Raw genomic sequence first — 23,061 nt, 5'->3', positions numbered from 1 at the left:
TTCACTTTGAGAGAAGTAGGAGAAAATTAATTGACTAATCTTTTTTTGGCAATTTTCGTGGGCTCTACCTGTACCACTCCCCACTCCTAATAAAAAGAAAAAAAAAGAATACTAGCTATGATAATAATTTGTCATTATCAGAATTAAAATAAATCCTATTTTTTGTATTGGTAATTAATATGGAAATTGTAGTTCATACTGGACAGCCCACTGTATATTTTGTTGAACTTACAGATGTTTACAAAGTGTAGTAATAAATGTCAAAGGAATGAGGTCATTTGATCAGTTGCATTACATTTATTTCATTATGTCAGCTTGAATTAAACTTAACTGTATTGTGTTTTTTAGTTTTGATTTAGTTAACAGCAAAGAAGACTTTTTTGATTTACATATTTTATTCTCTTTTTAAGATGGTTCCATGGGAAAATTTCCAAACAAGAAGCTTATAATTTACTAATGACAGGTACTTGTATATTCACTTTACTTTTTTAATGCTATTTTAAAAGAATAAAACACTTATCATGTGTTTTGCCTTTAGCATTCTTTTGATTTTTATGCATACTGTAATTTCTTGCCCAGCACAGATAAATTGGTATTTTTGGTGTTTTTTAGTTGAAAACATAGATGCAGTATAAAATTCAGTGCACAGTGTGTTTTCTTTCTGGACCAGGCCCCTACAGTCTTCCTTAGAAGCAGTACCAGATGAGTTTTTTCCTGTATTTCTAGAAGTTTTCTGTCTGTGTGTGCCTGCCTTTCTTACTGCGACGTACACCTTTATACGTACCTCCTCACACATTCTCACAGGAGCATGCAACACACTTTTTTCATTTTAATATATATTTGGGAGATTATTCCATATCTGCATATTTAAAATTTCATTCTTTTTAATGACCATAAACTTTCCATTGTATAAATACCATAACTTATTATCAGTCTCCTATAGAGCAATATTATGTTTTCATTTCTTGTTGTTTAGGTGCAGCAAATGTTCTTGAATTTATCTTTATACACTTGTAGAATTATACACTGAAAATTTATCTTTATACACTTGTAGAATTATACACTTGGGCCTTATTGAAAATATAGTGGTTTTAATATTTCATAAAACTCTTGTTACAGAGATAGACAAAATAAAAATTGAATGTATTGTGGACTTATTATTTAAAAGAAAAAGTATTCCATCATTCATCCTAACTAAAACTTAAGACTAAATTCAATTACCAAATATGTCTTCAGTAAGCCATACATTAGAAGGACTTCAGACAAGTTTAAGTAATAATCTGTAATTTATAAGTCTTAGTTCTTTAAAAAAAAAAAAAAAAGACCAGAGTTCAGTAGTTTCTGTATATAGTGAATAAACCACTGATTATTTAAAATTGTTATCTGAGTTACTATTCAAGCCATGAGGCATTACATTTAATTAATACTTTGTTCTTCTGAAACATTTGAGGCAGTTTTATTAACTATGTAATTATATTGTGAGGATTAGGTTAGAAATAAAGAACTTGGTAATGCCATATGGTAGTAATAGATGAAATGCTAAACTAAAATGACATCCTATCTGCTTTCAAAGTGGCACCAAAATATTTATTTTAATGAATTTACTGAATTTTGAATATAGTTTATATTTTTTGAATTTGCACTGAATACTGAGGCACTCGTTGTTTTAGGCATGTAAATTTAAAAAGAACTAAACTTAATTTTCTTAAATTATTGGTTTTATTTAATATATATATCTGTCATAACTTGGAAAGAATACTGTAACCACAGGTAGGGGGTACTGACTATTCTTTCCAAGTTATGACAGATATATATATTATTAACCAGATGTCATTGCTGCAAACTTCTGCCCTGTATTTTTATGTAATAAAGACAAGTAACATCATGGGTGGTTGTGACTCATAAACCAGAAAATACAAAAAATAATTGCCTTAAGATTTTTTATTATAAAATAAGTACCTGGTGAAAATTTGTATATGCTTTTGAATGTAATTTGTAATTATACTACTTAACTCTTTTTCTTTTTTAATTTGATAATTAGGGAATAAAACTAACAGATTAATTTTTACAGTTGGTCAAGTCTGCAGTTTTCTTGTGAGGCCATCAGATAATACTCCTGGGGACTATTCACTTTATTTTCGTACCAGTGAAAATATTCAGCGATTTAAAATATGTCCAACACCAAACAATCAGTTTATGATGGGAGGCCGATATTATAACAGGTAAGTTGGGAGAAGTTTATAGTTATCTTTTGGTGAGAAGAGTTGAAATATCATAAATAATAGTTTATCAGAATCAAAATTATATAAAAGTTTCTGACTCTGTAATATATGAAATTATAAGACATTTAATGTAATTTAGTCATGTCCAAGGATTTTTTAGACATTGTTAAACATGAATATAAATTAATAATTTATTTCTTCCAAAATAATGTATATAATTTTTTGATTATTAATGCACAGGTTATTTGCAGCAAATTTGTTAGTAAGTTCATACATTATTTGTAGGACAACAGAACATCTGATCTAAAGAAAATGAATTAGTCTTCTGTCAGTGAGACATTTTAATAGGAAAAAAAGTTAAAGAATGACATAAGACTTACTAATGTTACCCAACAATATTAGGTTGTTCCCAAGCTGGTATTTATTTGTAATTGTTGGTTCCTACTTTTCACCTTTAAAATTCTTTGCTTGTCTCATTCCCCTCACCCTATCATGTTAAATGCTGTCTCCGGTATTTAGTTCATATTCATTTGTACTTTTTTTTATTAATCTTTTCAAGTCTTCTGTTTTACTTTTTAACATTATACTTTATATTTGAAATAATTTTGTAGTGTAGCAAAGATATTTTATCATCAGGGATAAATATATATGTGTGTGTATATATATATACATGTGTATCTCCAAAGATAAAAGATATTTATATTTCAACTATTCTTCCAGTAGGAAGAACTATGAAAAAAAGTGATGAATATATATCCAGTTATATATAAATATACACCTATGTGTGTATAAAACAGTTACTGGATCAGCAGGAAAAATATGAAAAAATCAAGTGATACATTAACAAGATATTTTGAGAAATGTTGCCTAGCTGTCACTAACATATCCTTTAGTGTATTAAAAGAAAGTTTAAAATTCTAGTTTTTACATATTTAGGACAGTAAAATGGCAAACGGATTATAGATAAACATTTTTATACTTAGAAAAAGTCATGTTAAGTCTGTGTTAAAATACATTATATAATGTCATTTTACTTTCAGTTTTTTACTTGTAATATTTTACAAATATTAATATTTTATAGTATTTTTATCAAAATCATCAATAATCCCACGTATTGCTGTAGCTGTAGTCATACGTATAAGATTAGCTCCTGGTCTTCCTTCCTCCCACCCTCCCTCCCTCCCTCCCTCCCTTTTTTTGTTTCTGCTTTCACCTGTTATTTGTCTTATGACTCCATCTTGTTATAAAAGCAAAATATGTAAATGATAACTTTTGATAAATTATCAATGATAATTTATCATTTGGATGCTAAAAATTATTAAGTTTACCCTGAACTCACTACTTGCTAAATAAATGTGATTTGTCTGTCATTTCTTGCTCAATATCTCATATTTTTGTCTTAAAAAAAAAAAAAGAAAAAAAATGTAGACTTTTAATCCTTTCCTCACATATGATGATACTTGAAGTATGTGTGTGGAACATTGAAATCTCTGAGTCAAGTATTTCTGACCTGTAAATCAATATTAGGAACATTCTTGATTTTCTAAAGTATTGTGACTATAATGATCATATATTCTATTAATATATTTTGGCTATATACTTTGGGAAAAAACTTGCAAACAGATAATCCTTGCTAACAAGGTTTGTGTGTATTTTTAAGATTTGCAATTTTTATGAGACAAATTATGTCAGTGTTAGTAATTTTTATTTTAACAGCATTGGGGACGTCATAGATCACTATCGAAAAGAACAAATTGTTGAAGGGTATTATCTTAAGGAACCTGTACCCATGCAGGTCAGTGTTGTTTTTCTTTTTGCAGTAATCAACTTTTTAATTTAAAATGCTTTTTTTGGTGATACGGTTACGCACACATCCATGCATTTGATATCAGATAAAATTTAAAACTGCTGATTATTCAGATTCTTTCAGAAAGTGAATATTTTTAAGAGAATCTCTTAGTTTTTATGTTGGTTCTAGATAATTAGGAAGTCCTTGGTGGCTTTTTGGGAGTAGAAGGAGTGGTGGGGACAGAAGCCAAGTTGCACTGGGTCAAGGAGTGTTTGTTGGAGGCAAAAGTGGAGACAGCAAGGATAAATCACAGCCAGGTTTATCTAGGTGAGCTTGGGAAGTAAAGAAAATATAAAGCAGTAGCTCAAAGATGATGTAGGACAAAAAGGGGTTTAAACTTGTAAGTTCTTTATTTGCCCGTAGTTTTATGGTGAGAGAGTTTTGAGCACGTGTGTACTTGAGGAAAGTGAGTGGTGGGTGAGGGATGGGGTAGTGGCAATACCCCATGTACAAGGTCCTAGAAAAGGCAAGAGTGACTGAAATCCAGAACATCAGAAGGACTGGCCTTGAACAAGAGCTCCTGCTGAATGCTAGTTGCTTAATGCCTAGGTGATTGATTAGGAAGTATGGGTAAGATACAGACGCTAAAGTGTGGTGGGTAAAGGGTTGTAGCAGGGTAAGTAAAATGTACTTCAAAAGAAGAGTGATTAAGAATTTTCCTATGTGGAAAATGGGGGTAGTGAATTTCCTGGGATGTAAAGAAGGATTGTGAGGGATTTGGGTGCCCGCTGAACTTCCACGGTGATTTGTAGTGTCTTGAGAGTCTCATTATTTCCTCCTAACAAATTAGTTTCTGATGGTTATAGCCGACTATTAATTGCCGATTAAGAGAGAAACATTATTCTGATGCTTAATATAAATTTAAGAATCATCTTGTCACATTTTAATATAATCTTGCTTCATTTCCTCATGCTTTCCTGGTAGATGGACAGTTCATGAGGGCAGTTTCGTGTTGCATGTCCAGTGCTTTGTTGCCATCTCCACGTCAGTTTCTTCCTCTTTGCCTTTCAAGTTTACATCTCAATTTCACTTCCTTGAATATCTGTAGTTAGCAATTACGTACCACTTTTGTTGGGGCTTCTCTGGTGGCTCAGATGATAAAGAATCTACCTGCAATGTAGGAGAACCAGGTTTGATCCCTGGGTTGGAAAGATCCCTGGAGGAGGGCATGGCAACCCACTCCAGTATCCTTGCCTGGAGAATCCCATGGATAGAGGCTACAGTCCATGGGATTGCAAAGAATCAGATATGACTAAGTGACACCCACACACACACCCACACACCCACCCACCCCTTTTGTTGGCAGTTCTGGCAGACTTTGCCTAACGTTTTTCTATGTAGTATGGTATGTGCTTTCTAGAAACCACTGCTTAGGATCTTTTTATTGGATCAGAGGTGCCTTTACCTACAAATGATAGATCCTGCCACTCACTTCTGTTGCTATGTTCATTCTAATTCAAATTGGCTGTTTGAGTAATAAATTTTATTTGCTCACAAGTCATGCACGCATTTTTCCCGTCCTAAATTTGTCTTATTAGAATTTTCTAACTAAATTTTTTATAGTTAGAAAAATAAGTAGCATTTGACATTTAGTAAACTTTTATACTAAAATTATAAGATAGTTTTAAAACTTAAACTTAACTTCAGATATACATTGTGCCTTATTCTTGTGTTACTGTTTCATAACTGAGCAAACCTCCAAGTATTATCATTTGCAAAAGTGCCCATAACGCTTTCAGTACTTAGAAATAACTGATGCTGATTACAGAGCAATTTGATTACTTCATAGAAACCATTAAATGCTATTTGAAGTCAATTATTTTGGGCCTGTAGTAAAAGTAGTTTACAGAAAAATTTGAGAATCATAACACTTACCTGTCCTTCCCAGAAGGACTTAACTGTTAAGAGAACCCAAAGGCTAGTAATGTCCTTTTATTATTGTAAAAGTGATTAGCTAACAGAATCAGCTCATTCCCCCTAAGGTTACCCTGCATGCCCCTACTCAGGGTAAGATGCTGAAAGAGAAAGCACAGTGGTCTTTTATGTGGTGGAACTAACACTTCTTGAGACAGATACTAGAAGAAAGGAGGAGCCTTTTGAACACTATTTTAGACATCATGTCTTACATGTATTAATTTATTTAACTTTTTAAACAATTTGATGAGGTTGATTCTGTAATTATGCCCATTTTACAGATAGGAAAACTGGGACCAGAAAAGGTAAGTAAATTACTTAAGGCATCAAGTCATCCTTGACTCTTCTTTTTGTCTCTTACACTCAGTATCCAAACTGCCGTCTCTGCCTTCAAAATATATACAGAATTTAACCATCACCAGAAATATTTTGGGCCTGGAGTAAAAGTATGTTCCAATAGAAGTTTGAGAAATGCAACACTTAGCTATCTTTCCCAGCAGGATTCTAACTATTAGAGAATGTCATCTCTTTGTTTCTGCCTTCTGGCCCCAACTCCCCTTTAAAACTGTACCACAGTGAGAGGGATCCATTTGAAATGTGAGTCAGACCATTTCACGCCTCTGTTTAATACTAAGAGGTGGTCCATTTCATCCAGAGTAAAAACCAGAGTCCCTGCAGTAGCATGCAGGACCCTAGTGCAGTGTCCTGTGGGACTCTGAACTCTTCTTACCATCCTTCTCTTTCACTCATCTCCACTCACACTGGCTTCTCTGCTATTTAAAAAAATATGTCAGGATCTTTGCTGTATTAGGATTTTTGCTACAGCTGTTCAGTCTGTCCAAAATGACTTTCCCTCAAATATCCATTCGCCTCATTTTTTTACTTCTTTCAAATTTTGCTTAAATATTAGCTTTATAATTGAGACCTACTCGTACATATTATTTATTGCTGCTACTTGCCCTACCCTGTAGAGCACTTACCACCTGTTAACATACAATTTGCTTATTCATTATGTTTATTATCTCTTTACATCTTTGGAATGTAAGTTCCTTGAGGGTAAGGATCTTTGATTTATTCACTGATGTATCTCAAGAACTACAACACTGGCACTCAAAGAACTTTGATTGAATTCATTTATCAAATGAGTTTTCTTAGCCATTACCTGAGAAAGGCAGGGTTTACAACTGAAGTAGGAGCCTGAACACCTAACCTCTGTGCAAAAACTTGATTCAGTGGTTAGACTCTCACCAATCAGATAATCTGCTTCCCTTTGGGAGGAATGTATAAGACTTCCTTCTCCAGAACTTTGTAGAAAGAGTAGGCTGAGAAGCCTTCCCTCCTGTTACCTAGTAACTTACCAAAACTTGAAATGTGAAGTTGTGTCCCTGCTTGTTCAGTTCAGTTCAGTCGCTTAGTCGTGTCCGACTCTTTGCGACCCCATGAATCACAACACGCCAGGCCTCCCTGTCCATCACCAACTCCCGGAGTTCACTCAAACTCATGTCCATCGAGTCGGTGATGCCATCCAGCCATCTCATTCTCTGTCGTCCCCATCTCCTCCCACCCCCAATCCCTCCTGGCATCAGAGTCTTTTCCAGTGAGTCAACACTTAGCATGAGGTGGCCAAAGTATTGGAGTTTCAGCTTTAGCATCAGTCCTTCCAATGAACACCCAGGATTGATCTCCTTTAGAATGAACTGGTTGGATCTCCTTGCAGTCCAAGGGACTCTCAAGAGTCTTCTCCAGCACCACAGTTCAAAAGCATCAATTCTTCAGCAACCAGCTTTCTTCACAGTCCAACACTCACATCCATACATGACCACTGGAAAAGCCATAGCCTTGACTAGACGGACCTTTGTTGGCAAAGTAATGTCTCTGCTTTTTAATATGCTCTCTAGGTTGGTCATAACTTTCCTTCCAAGGAGTAAACGTCTTAATTTCATCGCTGCAATCAGCATCCGCAGTGATTTTGGAGCCCCCAAATATAGTCTGACACTGTTTCCACTGTTTCCCCATCTATTTGCCATGAAGTGATGGGACCAGATGCCATTATCTTTGTTTTCTGAATGTTGAGCTTCCAGCCAAACTTTTCACTGTCCTCTTTCACTTTCATCAAGAGTCTTTTGAGTTCCTCTTCACTTTCTGCCAAAAGGGTGGTGTCATCTGCATATCTGAGGTTATTGATATTTCTCCCAGCAATCTTGATTCCAGCTTGTGCTTCTTCCAGCCCAACCTGTAGTGTCTTCTAATGTAGGTGTTGTAGATCAGTTGACCAGCCTTTATGTTAAATAGGAAAGATTTATATAATCCTGAAATCAAGTATTTAAATCCAAATGTCAGTGTTGTAATGTCTTAAATGAGTGAGTGAAAGTCGCTCAGTCGTGTCCGACTCTTTGTGACCCCAAGGACTGTAGCCTGCTAGGTTTCTCTAGGCAAAAATACTGGAGTGGGTTGCCATTTCCTTCTTCAGGGGATCTACCTGACCCAGGGATCGAACCTGGGTCTCCTGCATTGCGTGTAGTCTTGACTGACTGAGCCACCAGGTAGACTACAAATATGCCGCATTCTGTACTGAAGAGTAAGTATCACTACTGTGATAAAGACTGATAAGTACAAATCTATACAACTAGGGACATAGTCATCACTCTTTATCATCTGGGTGCAGTGTATCTTTTAAAATTTTTTATTTTCTTGGTCATTTTCTGAATAATTTGTAGGAGTAAGAATGAAGGTTTAGTACAAAAAAAAAACTTTATTAGAAATTTAGTAAGAATTCAAATGTAGCAAACCCCAATTTCTGTTCTGTATTTCCTTGGTTATAAAGGCTTGTTCTTGAAATAGAAGGCAGCTAACTGTTATCTACTGTCACGTATGGACCTGAATCATATCCATCTTGTAAACCCTAATTTCAGAAACAGCTTTTATAATAGTTCTTGCTTATAATTCCTCTGGTTCTTTTCACATTTTTACTGTCAAAATGCAGTACTGATTCTAGATTTTAAATATATTTCAGCTGTCTTCTAGTTTGATTCTTTTTTGTTCTTGCAACATCAGCTGTGATACTTTGGAAAACTTTGTTTCATAATTTTGTTGGATAGTACAGTCTTCTTTACTCTAAGTGTAATATATTTTTATGTTTAGGTTTATAAACATCAGTTAGAATGATCAATATGGTGAATTTTTAAATTTCTACATTATATGTTTCCTTCCAGTAACCTTTAAATACAAAATACCTTTGTCCATTTATAAGCCATATCGAGTAAATCTTGATGCAAATCATAAAAGTTTTAAGAATCCTCATTTTCTGTTAGGAAGCAGGTTTATCTAGATTTCTTGTCACAAATTATTGCATGATTTCCTTCCTATTGAATCACTAACTAGATGAGTGCACCATATTTCCTTTATTTCCCTAGAAATACAACATTTACTCAGCACATTCTTGAGTTTGAGAAAATTCATCAAGGATATTACCAAATCAAGAATTATAGTCTGAGACTTTGCTTATCAAAATCAATTTTATCATCACAGTAGATCACAGAGTATTGATGTTGCTTTGTGTTCATCATCTGATTCCTTTTATAATTGTCAAACATCTTTTTCACTTTTTTCTTTTTGCTAATATGGGCAGAAAATTAAGAATTCTGAATTTTTATCTGCACTCAGTGAAAACTAATAAACAGATAACAAAGATGGCTTTTTATATTTTTTGAAAGATGCTGCAATAGATGGCAACACAGTAAAAAGTGCCAAAGGTGATGCAATAGAGTTGATTTATTTCACTTTTGCATCACCCTCTAGGCCAAAGTTTGGCAGACTTTTCTGTAAAGGACCAGATAATAAATATTTTATATTTTGTGGGCCATTCAGTCTCTGTCTCAGTTACTTAAACTTTGCCTTTGTAGTGAAGCAACAACACACAGTATGTAAAAGAATGACCATGGCTGTGTTCCAGTAAAACTCTACATCCAAAAACAGACAGTGGGCTAGATTTGGTCTGTGTGCCGTGGTTTGCCATTCTCTTCAGCATACTTGAATGTAATTGTTGAGTCATGATGAAATGGTTCCTAGGATGATAAAATAGCAGAGTGTTTCAAGATGTAGGAAAAAATAGGATTCATGAAAATTCTATAACATATCTTAGATATAAAATGATCAGCCGGATCCATGAATCTCTAAGAAAAAGTAATAAAATATTAATTCTTGCTAGTAATAAGAGCTGCTCAAACAAGAAACTAAAAACTAAAATTGGGTCCACTGGACTAGATGATAATATTGAAGCTTGACTTCTTTGGGGAAGATCATTATAAAGGTACTTTTATCTTTATATTCTTGCTGACATCCTAATTCTTTTATTATAGGGGGTTGTGGGGATATAGCAGTTAAGATACATGCCTTCCTATAGTTCAGTGTCATAAAGTATTCCCTTTCACCTCATGTGTTTCTATGCATTAAAGGTATCAGCAAAGTCTCTGTATATCAAAAGAGTGATACCTTTCCTTATTGAGTATTTCAATCTACAATCCTGAACATTTCATTTACTCACGTCTTCTTAGTTTCTCTCAATAATATTTTGTAGTTTTATCTAAAAAGGTTTTACAAAGCTTCATTTATATTTATTCTTAGGTATTTTTATGCCATTCAGTCAGTTCAGTTTCAGTTCAGTCGCTCAGTCGTGTCCGACTCTCTGCGACCCCATGAATCACAGCACGCCAGGCCTCCCTGTCCGTCACCAACTCCCGGAGTTCACTCAAACTCATGTCCATCGAGTCGGTGATGCCATCCAGCCATCTCATTCTCTGTCGTCCCTGTCTCCTCCCACCCCCAATTCCTCCTAGCATCAGACTCTTTTCCAGTGAGTCAACTCTTCGCATGAGGTGGCCCAAGTATCGGAGTTTCAGCTTTAGCATCAGTCCTTCCAATGAACATAGCTAGGCTCAAATACATCTTTATTAATCAAAGTAGGAACCATTATAGTCAACACATTTTTGCCACTGAGAAATAAGTTTGTTTATTCCTGTAGCATTAAAACCATACTTGGGATTTCAGCAAACTCTTGGAAAGCATTTTCTACATCCTACTGGTTGTGGAAGTGTTTTCCCTGCAAAAAGTTGTCAGAGATGCTTGAAGAAGTGGTAGTCATTTGGCGAGAGGTCAGGTGAATATGGCGGATGAGGCAAAACTTCATAGCCCAGTTTGTTCAACTGTTGAAGTGTTGGTTCTAAAACATGCAGTTGGGCATTCTCGTGGAGAAGAATTGGGCCCTTTCTGTTGACCAAAGCCAGCTGTAGGCATTGCAGTTTTTGGTGCAGCTCATCAAATTGCTGAACATACTTCTCAGAAGTAATGTTTTTGCCAGGATACAGAAAGCTGTAGTGGGTCAGACCAGCAGCAGACAACCAAACACTGACCATGACCTCATTTTGGTGCAAGTTTGACTTGGGAAGTGTTTTGGAACTTCTTCTCACTCCAGCCACTGAGTTGACTGTCTGTATAAAATCCACTTTTCGTTGAACATCACAGTCTGATAGAGAAATGATTAATTGTCGTGCAGAAGAGAAGATGACACTTCAAAATGATATTTTTTGAGTTTTGGTCAGCTTATGAGGCACCCACTTAATGGAGATTTTTCACCTTTCCCAATTTGCTTTAAATGCTGAATACCGTAGAAAGATTGACACGAGTTCTTAAGCAACTTCTCGTGTAGTTGTGAGAGGATCAGCTTTGATGATTGCTCTCAGTTGGTCGTTGTCAATTTATGATGGCCAGCCACTATGCACTTCATCTTCAAGGCCTACTCTGCAAAACCTCTTGAACCACCACTGCACTATATGTTCATGTTTCTGGGCCAAATGTGTTGTTTATGTTGCGAGTTGTCTCTGCTGCTTTACGATGCATTTGAACTCGGATAAAAAAAATCGCTCAAATTTGCTTTTTGTCTTAACATCATTTCCACAGTGTAAAAACTAAACAGCAAGTAATAAGTCATTAGCAAAAAAGCATAAAGCGGGAAATATGCATTAAAATGATGTATAACATAACCACATTTATTTAAGAATGTGTTCCAAAATCAGATGGCAGAGTTCAACAATGCAAAAACAGCAATTACTTTCACATCAAGTAGTACAATAAATAAGGCACTTTACCTTGAAAAAGGCCTGAAGTTTTCTTGTGGATGAGGCCATCAGAAGGGTTGTAAATAGTGGGAAGTGGTAAAAGGAGGACTATCTGAAATCAGACAAATTAGGACGCCAGATGTGGCTGAATGGTTATGGCTTATAACACTCAGTGAACCTGGGGAGGCCATTAGGCTTTTGGGTTGTATTTTGCATATTCCTAGGCATCTCATTTCAGCTGGGTGCAGCTTTCTGCATTCACTTAGAGTTTCTCGAGATGTAATTGTGCATAAGCAAATATGAATTTGCTTTATGCTCAAATTGGTCCAAATCTATCAGTTATGCTGGGACAAATGCATGTTTTCAAAACAGTGTTGCTATAAAGCACACAAAAAACTGTATTTTAAAAAATAGTTCTTGAGAAATGGTAAGGGCACCTTTTTGAAAATTTCTTTGGAAAGCAGAATCTCTTAATATATATGTTACTTTTAGATTTTGGTGTTAATTTTTTTAATGTCTAGATAGGCACAGTCTGGTTTTTAAGTTGGTAGTTTAGTAGATTTTACTTCCTTTCCATCAAGAATTCATGACATAATTTTAATATTTTTGAAAATTCAGGATCAAGAACAAGTACTCAATGATGCAGTAGATGGCAAGGAAATTTATAATACAATTCGTCGTAAAACAAAGGATGCCTTTTATAAAAATATTGTTAAAAAAGGTTATCTTCTAAAAAAAGGTAAGTATAAACTTTTAAGACTAAAGATTCAGGTTCAGTATTTTTCTGTTAACATTTAATAGAATGTAAGTACTGGGCATAAATCTTATCCTTGAGATATGAATTTAACAAGTTGGCATCTGATTCTTGGTCCCCTGGTCACCTGTCTATCCATAACTTTTTTTAAGTGAAAATTCTTACTGACATTTATCACATTCATGGTTTTGTGGTTTCTATTTTATATATTTGCCTCAGTTTGGCGTTAAGAAATGTGGGGGATGAGGGGTGCATGACTAGAAGAAATTTTTTCCCCTTATGACCAGGAAAGAATTAATGCTAAGTGAGAATTTTAATGATTTATTGTAATGAAATCTCGAAATACACTGTTAAGGTACCCTTGTCACTTACCTTGTGATTCATTAAAACAAGGAATATAACAAAATATTTTTCTACAGATAGATTACAGGCATTTTCTCATTTTGTAAGGATTGGTATTGAAGCTTTGGGAATAAAAATTGAAATATGAAATATATTTGACTTTTTTTAAGCAATGATCATTTTTATGATTTTACTATCGGTGATTTTATAGTTCATTATTTGGCTAAGGGAAAACAATTTGTTTTTTTTAACAGGAAAGGGAAAAAGGTGGAAAAATCTATATTTTATCTTAGAGGGCAGTGATGCCCAACTTATTTATTTTGAAAGTGAAAAACGAGCTACAAAACCAAAAGGATTAATAGATCTCAGCGTGTGTTCTGTCTATGTTGTTCATGATAGTCTCTTTGGCAGGTAAGAAATTGGTTTCCTATATCTTTTTGGAATTGTTTTAATAATAAAATAGTATGTTCAGATCATTTCAAATCATAGCAAACCAATTTTGAGAGCCTGAAAATCACCTGAAAATGTCATATTTACTTTCTAGGATAATTTTTGTTTTTCTCTTTTAGACTAACTTATGCATGAAATTCTACTTCCACTATATCACATAGAAATCTGTGGATCTCTTATATAAAGATATGCAGTGTGTTTCCCGGTGCTTATTGCCAATCTTTTGAATGACTTTGATTCTTGTCACTTTTCTCCTATTTTATCATTTTTGGTTAACTCAATGCATCTGATAGTACTAGATCACTCAGTTGTACTGTTAACTTGATTCCTAAGAAAGCTGACGTTGAGAGACAACTGTAGTATAAAAACAATTATTTCAATAGAAAAGAGGAGAGACTATTTCAGACTTGAAATTAAAACTTTTTTTCTTACATTAATGTCACAGTTTTTAAGAAAATAAATAGAAGTAAATCCTGAACATCACAAGGCAAATTCAGCACTTAATTCCATCTAGATTTTTGTACAAGGGCCTTTCTTTATCTTTCACCATCAGTATTATTAATAAACCTATTTGACCACTTAAAAGATGGACTGATGGATTATCTGTTATGAATCCATTCTAGAGTGTTTTTGGGTATACTTAGCAAGCAGTTTTATTACGTATTGCTATGGGGGCTTCCCTGGTGGTGCCAGTGGTAAAGAATCTGCCTCAATGCAGGAGACACAAGAGATGCTGGTTTGCTTCCTAGGTCAGAAAGATCCCCTGGAGAAGGAAATGGCAATCTACTCTAGTATTCTTGCCTGAAAATCCCATGGACAGGGGAGCCTGGTGGGTGAACAATCCATGGGGATGTCAAACAGTTGGACATGACTGGGCATCTGAGTAAGGCACAGAGGCATGATGAAGAAAACACAGATAATTACAACAAATTTTTAACAATCTATTTTCTGCTGCAGGATGGCATTTCTACTAGGCAACTTCAGTTTTTCCTATTTAAGTTGGGAAAGCTTCAAGAGAAATACCTGTAGAGCATACAACTTGTCATTTTTTCCAAATTGTGTTTAGGAGATCACATTAGTATTATCTGAAATTTAACAGTGCATCTTTTAAGTGGTCCTATGTGTTTGGAAGATGATAAATTGAACAAATAATTTTCCATACAGCGGAACATTTTGAAGTTGTTGCCCGTGTTTGTATTGTGAATCATCAAGAGTGAATCAACATGAAATACTATGAATCATCATGAAATACTATGTGAATCATCATAAAATACTATGAAATATTTCATTAATTCATTTAACCTTGATAATCTTGCTTGATACCCAGTCCCAAACACTTCTTAATATCTCTTGAAAACAGCTGTCTAAAAAAAGACAAATCTGGGTAAGATAGGAGTTAAGATATTTTTCCCCTCACTTAACAATATGGGAAACTTGGCCTTCAGATGTAGTAGGATCAGACCTCTGGCTTCCTCTCGGTCTTGCTACTCTGCCTTACTTTGTGTATACTGGGTTTTTCTCACAGAGCCACTTCCTTCATGAGAGCAAAGGTGGCAAACAGTACCAGAGAAAGAAGTGAACATTTCCTCCAGTAACTACTGAAAATCCTGAGAACACACTATTTGTTGTGTTATCAAATAGATAAAGTCATTGAATATTTCTTGCTTTGTGTAAGCATAGAGCCCAATATACTGACTTACCTTGAGCATTTGGGTGGAGTCTAATGTGAAAGTCCATGGCAGCCCACAGCAGTCTAGATGACTGCTATGCACACCCAGCCTGCGGTATAGCAATGCTGGTCAGCACTGCCATTCAGCTGTTTTCTCCAGTGCTTTAGTTGTGTAGCTGTGCAGTTTTTCCAGGTTTTTTCAGTATTATTGAGATGTCTTTAATATTGTTTCTTTATATTAAACTTCTGACTTTTAATACTGCTTTACTTTAAATATTAACTGTTTCAGAAGCACAAGTTGAAAGACATTTCAGTCATAGAGAGAGTTACTGCTGTACTGAATATTTACATGGGAGTTTTACACTTTTATCTTTTCTTAGACTGGATCTTTTACTGTGGCAGTGTTTATTGTTTTATCTATTTAAGAAGGATGTTTTTGATGGATATTACATTTTAGGTTTGGTGATTATTTTCTTTCAGCCTAGTAAAGAGTCTCTACTTTCCAACATTTTGTCATTCTAATTGTTTCTCTTTTAGAGATTATGGATTTTTTTTTTTTTCCTTCAAGGTGTATACTTATTTTATCTTTCTCTGGAAGCTTTGAGATCTTCCCTTATCTTCAGTTCAGTTCAGTCGCTCAGTCGTGTCTGACTCTTTGCGACCCCATGAATCACAGCACGCCAGGCCTCCCTGTCCATCACCAACTCCCTTATCTTAGACTGTAAAAAATTTTTTAAAAATTTATCGTGTTTGTAAAGCTTCTTTATTCCTAAGACCTGATATCTCTTGTCAGTTTTGAAAAATTCTTTGTTAGTATCTTTTTTAAACAGTCCTACTACCACATTCACTTTAATCTTCTGGCATTCATGTTACATGTTATATACCTTTCACTATGTCCCATGTGTCTGTTAAACAGTTTCCTCTCTGTTTTTCGTAATTTTTTTCCTTTCTGTGCCTCAGGTTGTATATTTTCTTCTGATTTGTCTTTCAGTTCTATTCTTCTGTGGTTAAATGCATTTGTTGAGGTCTTAATTTTATTTATTAATTTGCCACTTTATAATTTCCACTTGAGTTGTCTTTTATGTTTCTAGTTATCTAGCAAAATTCTCTTTTTTAAAGAATTTTAATTACTATTAAAATATTTGAAAGTTGTACCTGTCCTCAACATCTGTGTTATGTGTAGGTCTTTCTCATTTGTTTTTCTTTCAGCTTTTCAGTCATTTGATCCTGATTCCTGTAATGTCAACTTATGTTTGACATAGTATGTGACAAACTGTAGAAGCTATACATAATGTTACTGCCTCCACAGAGGCCTGTTCTTCTGCCAGATAATTTAGAGTAGGGGTAGTTCATATTGATCTGCTTAGGAATCAACTGGAAGTATTGGTGAAGGCTATTTTATCTCTGATTTTCCTCTTAATTCTGAAGGCATAGCCCTTCAGGGGTCTCAACAGAAAGCCTCCTCATCTAAAGGCCCTGAACTCATTTGTCTCTCCCAACACTGTGAAACTCTGAATGTGCTTGGTTAGCTTTTTAGCTTCTTAGATGCTTTCTGCTTATCGCCTCAGCTTCCTGCCCTAAACAGTTTAGGAATTGGCAAACACCTTGAAAAGAGCAGTTGTGGAGAATGTCTCACCTCATTATATCTTGGTCCCTCAAGTCTTAGCCACCTCATTGTTCTCCATTGACTTCATACAGTTGTGTTTTGTTTGGTTTATATTTTATCCATCCAGGAGGGTTAGTCTGGTACAAACCACTTTCAGAATCAGAAGTTTTCAATTGACATATTCCACTGTTTTATGGTATTCTTAAAGCACTGAAGATATGTTTTTTTTAATCTTTAATCCATATGTTAAGCTTGTACTGTGGGTATTTTGCTATGATCTTCTAACACCAAAGTCTAAGATATTTCTTTGGTTAAAGCAAGAAATACAAGTAACACTTATTTCAAAAGTTTGAAGGCCCTTTTAAACTTTCAAATCTCATTGAAAAACAACACATCTTCAAAAAATATGTGAACTACTAATATTGTATTTACTTGTCAAGTGAATTATATGTAGTACAGTACATACTTATAGGAAGAACAGAACTAATATTTATTGTACACTACTATTAGGTCACTTGTTCCTCAAAATAAGCTTGTTGATGTTTCCATTTTAACAGATGAAAAATGGCCAGTTGTTAAAAAAAAATTTTTAATAAAGTTATAAAGAAGAAAATTAAAATCACCCATAATCTCCTGAGAGATAGCCATTAAGAAAATTTTGGGTCTAAAGAACCCAAAATGTCTAGTCTTTTCTCAGTACATAAAAATGTATATTATATATCATCCTTAAGCTGCAAGTTTAATAACATTTTATTTGTTTTAAAGCCTTTAGATTACCTATATGCAATTCTAGCACTTCTGCTTCAACTTTAACTTTTCAATTTTCTTGTAACTTTTCTATTTTAAAGTAATTTACATAGTACTTTGAAATGTTTTTAAACTTTGATAGATTTCAGTAATACAGAAAGCTTTCTAAAATATATGCAGCTGACATATTTTTTTAGTAATCTAGTACAATGGATTATTTCTCTAAATGAATTGTTAATTTTATATAAATTACGTAATTGATTTTTTTCTAAAGTTGGTATAAGTGCTGTAATCAGTACATTTTGTTGAACTTCCTATTAACTTTTTGTTTGTATTTTAAAGGCCAAACTGTTTCCAGATAGTGGTTCAGCACTTTAGTGAAGAACATTACATCTTCTACTTTGCAGGAGAAACTCCAGAACAGGCAGAGGTAAGTTAAATGTTTTTTCAACTATAAACCTTTATTTAGTCCATACTTTCTTAACTAGAATAGGTAACTATTGCACTTAAAGTGATAAAAAAGATGCCTGGAATCTAATCATCTTTTATTTTAAGCAATAAGAACTTTCATGTGTAAAAAAATTTTTGAAAGAAATGCAGAAAGAACACAGTGAAGGGTTATTGGGAAAATTCCATTCTAAATTGACCTTAAAATACTCTTATGATGTTCGGCTCAACTGAGAGTGCTCATTTAAAATCTCTGAAGAAAGGTTGTAGATATTCTCAGTATACTCAAAAAGGTAAGTCAGTTAGTTTTGCTAATAAGCGTTGTCTTATTCTTCACTGGTTGAACTCTGTATCTAAAAATAGAAATTCAGTCATCACAAGGAAAAATTTGAGGAATTTTTCGATTTTTCTTCTACGTCTAGATATAATGTTTTCTTTCAGTATTAGCCATTGATCCAGGTACAGTGCTTTTATTAAAACTTTTATTAAATTTTAATGTGAAGAAATGTTTTTAAAGATCTCCTTTTAAAAATACATTGATTTCTCTGAACCACAATATTTCTGGGGTGTTCAGTGGTATTTTGTAGATATATGGCTGTATTTTCTTTTGCTGATACTCTGTGGAAGAAACCTGAAAGTAGTTTAGAGGTGAAAGAATGTGACTTTATTGAAAAAAAAAAAAAAGATAATTTGCCAATTCTGGATATGAGACAGATGCTCTTAAAACTCTGGATCCTGGCTTGGGCTCCTGATTCATAAATTATGAAGATATGTTTAGCTGTTGAATAAACTTGAGGAATGAGCCATTGTATTTTATGACTCATAATTTCATATCATTTTTCATGTCATGGAAAAAATATCACAATTGAATACTCATTATTAGCTTTTAATACACATAACACCTTGTTTAATGGGTGAAAAACGTGAAGTATTAGTCTGACTCTTTGTGACCCCATGGACTGTAGCCCACCAAGCCCCTCTGTCCATGGGATTCTCCAGGAACAATACTGGGGTGAGTACAAATTACCTTCTCCAGGGGATCTTCCCAATCCAGGGATCAGCCCGGGTCTCCTGCGCCGCAGGCAGATTCTTTACTGTTTGAACATGGGTATTTATCCCTAATTTGCAAAAATAGGGCTCATAATATTTCGGTAACTTTGACATTTTTTTTAATTGTTAGAAATTGAGTTGTGAAAGAAACTTAAACTTGAGTATCCTACCTTTCAGTTATTTTATCATGTTCTCTCTTTGTGAGGATGTGTTACACACCTTGATGACATTTCAGTATGTTTTGGGTGTCTCACATAATGTATAAATAGAACATTTTCTTATTTATCTATACTCTTTTTGTATTTCGTGTTTTCATATACCTCTTAAAGTCCAAAAATGCCACTGGTATTCCAAATTGTTGTTACTTTGGTGACCTGTAGGATCTCTGGTTATTGTCTTCTCTTTATAAAAGCTATGGTAATTGATTTAGTCTTAAATTTGCCCATTAAAAGATGTAAATGCTGACAGAATTCAGATTCACTGAAGTAGCCAACACACTGAAGACATAATTGAGTGAAGCAATAGTACAGAGCTTACTAGAAACATGTATGCCAAACATGTTTATAATTTATAAACGTAAAAGTAGTCTCTCCTTTCTCCAGTGTAGTAGGGTATTAAACATTTGAGAATATATCTGCAACTTAGTTTTAATATTAGGTTGCAGTATTTTATATCTAACATTAATATTTGAAAGGCTTATAAATCACCCAGATCCCCTTATATGTTTCATGGTCTAAGGTAAAGATTAGAAAACTAGCCATCAAATCAGTCATCACATTATCAGTTGGTTTTGCAGTCAGCATTCCTTTCAAAAAATGTATCAAGTTAAATTCTGCTTTAGGGTGCCTCAAGTTTAACTGCTTAACTACATGTATATTTATTTTTTGGCTAATAAACAATCACTCATTGACACTTAGGATTAGTTTAGAGATTCTGCAGAAATACAATCAATATTTTGCCAAAATTATTATAACTATTTGGTCACTCTTTTACTTTGTTGCACTACAGATATATTTAAAGTGCAGGATACTCTTGAGTGTAGAGAAGGAAAGAACTATTGAATTTTGAGGAAGAACCCAAACTGATGACTGGAAACTGCATAAACTATTATATAGTATATTTCTTTGAAATGCTGTTATTCTTCTTCGTAGGATTGGATGAAAGGTCTGCAGGCATTTTGCAACTTAAGGAAAAGTAGTCCAGGGACATCTAATAAACGCCTGCGTCAGGTGAAATTTTTTCTTTGATTTGTGATTGTGTTTTATCACTTTGCTCTTTATTTCTCTGAACTATTTTGGGCAACATTTCAAATACTTTAGATTTCTTAAGAGAGGTTAATCTTTTTCAGGCATTTTAAAGCCATGCTCCCACTTGGCTTCAGCAGGAAGAGAAATAGTTATTTCTTTATGAAGAAGAATATTCTTATATGCTTGCTGGGTTGTTGTTTAGTTGCTAAGTTGTGTCTGACTCTTATGATCCCATGGACTGTAGCCCACCAGGCTTCTCTGTCCATGAGATTTCCCAGGCAGGAATATTGGAGTGGTTGCCATTTTCTTCTCAAGGAGATCTTCCTGACCCAGGGATTGAACCGCATCTTCATTGCAGGCAGATTCTTCACTGCCTTGTATAGGGTACTTAGTCCCTAATGCCATCTGTTGAATACATACCAAGGACTTTTTTCTTCTACTTAAAGTTCCAATACTAAGTCAATGACAACAGAAACTATTCTGTTTGGCACTATTATTCTTTTCTTCAAAAAATTATTTTGGCCTGTGTCAAAAAAGAACTAAAAATGTTCATTGAAAAAATCATCTGACTGAAAGTACTAATCCTGGTAACTTTAGTGTTTTTTATAGTAATTGCTTTTGAAACCTATTATGTAACTTACAGGTAGTATCCTATCCTTTCTGAAACCTTAACATGTCCTGCATGTTCATTTATGGAGAGTAAAGCTAGGCTTTCTCTTTTTTTTTTCTAGGTATGTAAAGTCAACCGTATACCCTCCATTTCTTTGTTTTTTTCTTCTAGTTATCCCCAGATAATTGAAAAAAAGTTAAGTAAATTTAACATTCTTGGAGTTTTGAGGAAAGCACAGTACAGTATTTATTGACTAAAGTAACTCTTGTTTTATTAATACTTATGGGAATTTCCAGTAAGCTAGGTGAATTTAACCAAGAAGTGGATGAATGGTTATTTTTAGGTGACTCTAAATTATGTTCCCTGTAGCCAGAAGTCTGATAATCTCCCCAGGGACATATATGTGCCAGCTTTTCCACTTGTGCTTTTATACATATCATTTCTAATCTTTACAACAACTTGCAGTGTAGACTTTATCCTAAGTTTACATCTGAGGAAGCAGAGGCTCATAGAAATTGACTTGTGCAAGGCCATACAAATAGTAGGTGGCAGGAGGGAAAGAGAACCTGATACTAGAACTTTGGAATCAGAATCTAAATTTGGCATCAAAACTGAAAAACAGCTTCTTTGGATCTGTATACTTTTATGTAAAACGAGAAGGTAGAATCAGTATTTTTAAAGTATTTTCTGGCTGTGGAACTCTACACAGAAATAAAATCTTCCAGAAGAGCATTATATAGTGTGTTAGATTTTGCTTTGGGTGGTGACAGTTATTTAGTTAATAAAGAATTCTCTTCTCAACTTTATCTCCTCTGAATCATGGTTTTATAGTAAAAAAGGTGTATTTCATTATTTTTGTAGGATTGTAATTGGAATAATAACTTGTAAAATACAATTACATTTATTTTTTTAAGTGAGAATTTGCTGAATGCTTGAATGTTATATTCTATGTCACTTAAAAAGGAAAACATAACTGAAAGTCATGTTTCCTGAAAAAGAGGGGGATAAGTCCCTATTTTGGGTTTTTATAATTGCCTTTGAAACCTAATGCGTAATCCTTGAAATCTGGGGTAATACTTTTTGTGTTTTCTTTAGGTCAGCAGTCTTGTTTTACATATTGAAGAAGCCCATAAACTCCCAGTAAAACATTTTACTAATCCATATTGTAACATCTACCTGAATAGCGTCCAGGTAGCAAAAACTCATGCAAGGGAAGGGCAAAACCCTGTATGGTCAGAAGAGTTTGTCTTTGAGTAAGTCTTATTTTCTCATTACATTAGATGATTTTCTTTTCCCATAATGCATTTTCTTTCTCTTTTTTTTCCCCTTTAACTCTGTATCTAAACCAGTCAGAACAAGGTGCCAGGCTCAGGCATTTTAATAGTACCTATATTTGTTTTCTATCTTATCCGTTCACTTTTGTTAGTAAAGTGCTATGTCTGTGGTTTTTCACCTAGTTATTCAGTGACAAATCCAAAAGCATTTACTAACATACACATACAAAATATTTATGAGGGTTTCCACAATTTACTGGGGGAAATTAAAGATGGTAGGCAAAGTGTAATTTGTCTGTATTCTTGTGTACCAAATGATAAACCTCTTTTAAATCTAGTTTTATATCTACCACTTTGAACTGGGTTAGTAGCAGAAATAAATAGGGAGCTTATTCGATACTAGAGACAAAGGAATTAGATAGTTTGATGCCAGGACATTTTCTTAATTCTTTTTCTCCCCACGTGCTTCTTTAGTGATCTTCCTCCTGACATCAACAGATTTGAAATAACTCTTAGTAATAAAACGAAGAAAAGCAAAGATCCTGATATCTGTAAGTTAATACAGAAATTTCTTTCTAAAGTAAACAAGTGTGTTTTATGTACTTTGGAAATTCATAATTTAGTAGAGTCTAAAATGGAAATTATAACTGTATGTAAGTAGTGTACTGAGATTGCTTTTTGTACATAAGAAAGTATTAGTTGTTGAGAAAGAATGTGTCCAAAAAAGACAAAATAAAGACCAAAATGGCTAAACTGTATATACTGTA

The 23,061-nt window shown here is 34.1% G+C and overlaps 2 protein-coding genes across 8 annotated transcripts in view; one reads left to right on the top strand and one right to left on the bottom strand.

The window, feature by feature from the left end:
• RASA1 (RAS p21 protein activator 1) overlaps positions 1-23,061 on the top strand; it is a 117,014-nt gene that overhangs the window by 74,805 nt on the left and 19,148 nt on the right. For all 3 annotated transcript variants that reach the window (XM_088838482.1, XM_088838483.1, XM_088838481.1), the window contains exons 7-15: positions 411-463; positions 2,072-2,222; positions 3,939-4,017; positions 12,717-12,837; positions 13,449-13,605; positions 18,009-18,096; positions 20,315-20,392; positions 22,116-22,273; positions 22,769-22,845. In XM_088838482.1, the coding sequence (XP_088694608.1) occupies positions 411-463; positions 2,072-2,222; positions 3,939-4,017; positions 12,717-12,837; positions 13,449-13,605; positions 18,009-18,096; positions 20,315-20,392; positions 22,116-22,273; positions 22,769-22,845 (962 nt within the window). The remainder of the gene's footprint in view (positions 1-410; positions 464-2,071; positions 2,223-3,938; positions 4,018-12,716; positions 12,838-13,448; positions 13,606-18,008; positions 18,097-20,314; positions 20,393-22,115; positions 22,274-22,768; positions 22,846-23,061) is intronic.
• The window catches only part of CCNH (cyclin H), a 62,600-nt gene continuing 43,088 nt past the window's right edge, over positions 3,550-23,061 (bottom strand). For 3 of the 5 annotated variants that reach the window (XM_088838489.1, XM_088838485.1, XM_088838490.1), the window contains exon 9: positions 5,376-12,210. In XM_088838489.1, the coding sequence (XP_088694615.1) occupies positions 12,094-12,210 (117 nt within the window). In that variant the 3' untranslated portion in view covers positions 5,376-12,093. Of the gene's footprint in view, positions 5,182-5,375; positions 12,211-23,061 lie in introns of those variants that run through there. The other 2 variants (XM_088838486.1, XM_088838487.1) reach the window with 2 other exon arrangements.

Source organism: Moschus berezovskii, chromosome 8, assembly GCF_049115385.1.
Source record: "Moschus berezovskii isolate FMDL1 chromosome 8, NW_MosBer_1.0, whole genome shotgun sequence".
NCBI lineage: Eukaryota > Metazoa > Chordata > Mammalia > Artiodactyla > Moschidae > Moschus > Moschus berezovskii.
Note: the sequence above shows the minus strand (reverse complement) of the source record. Positions and strands in the feature narration are given on the sequence as shown.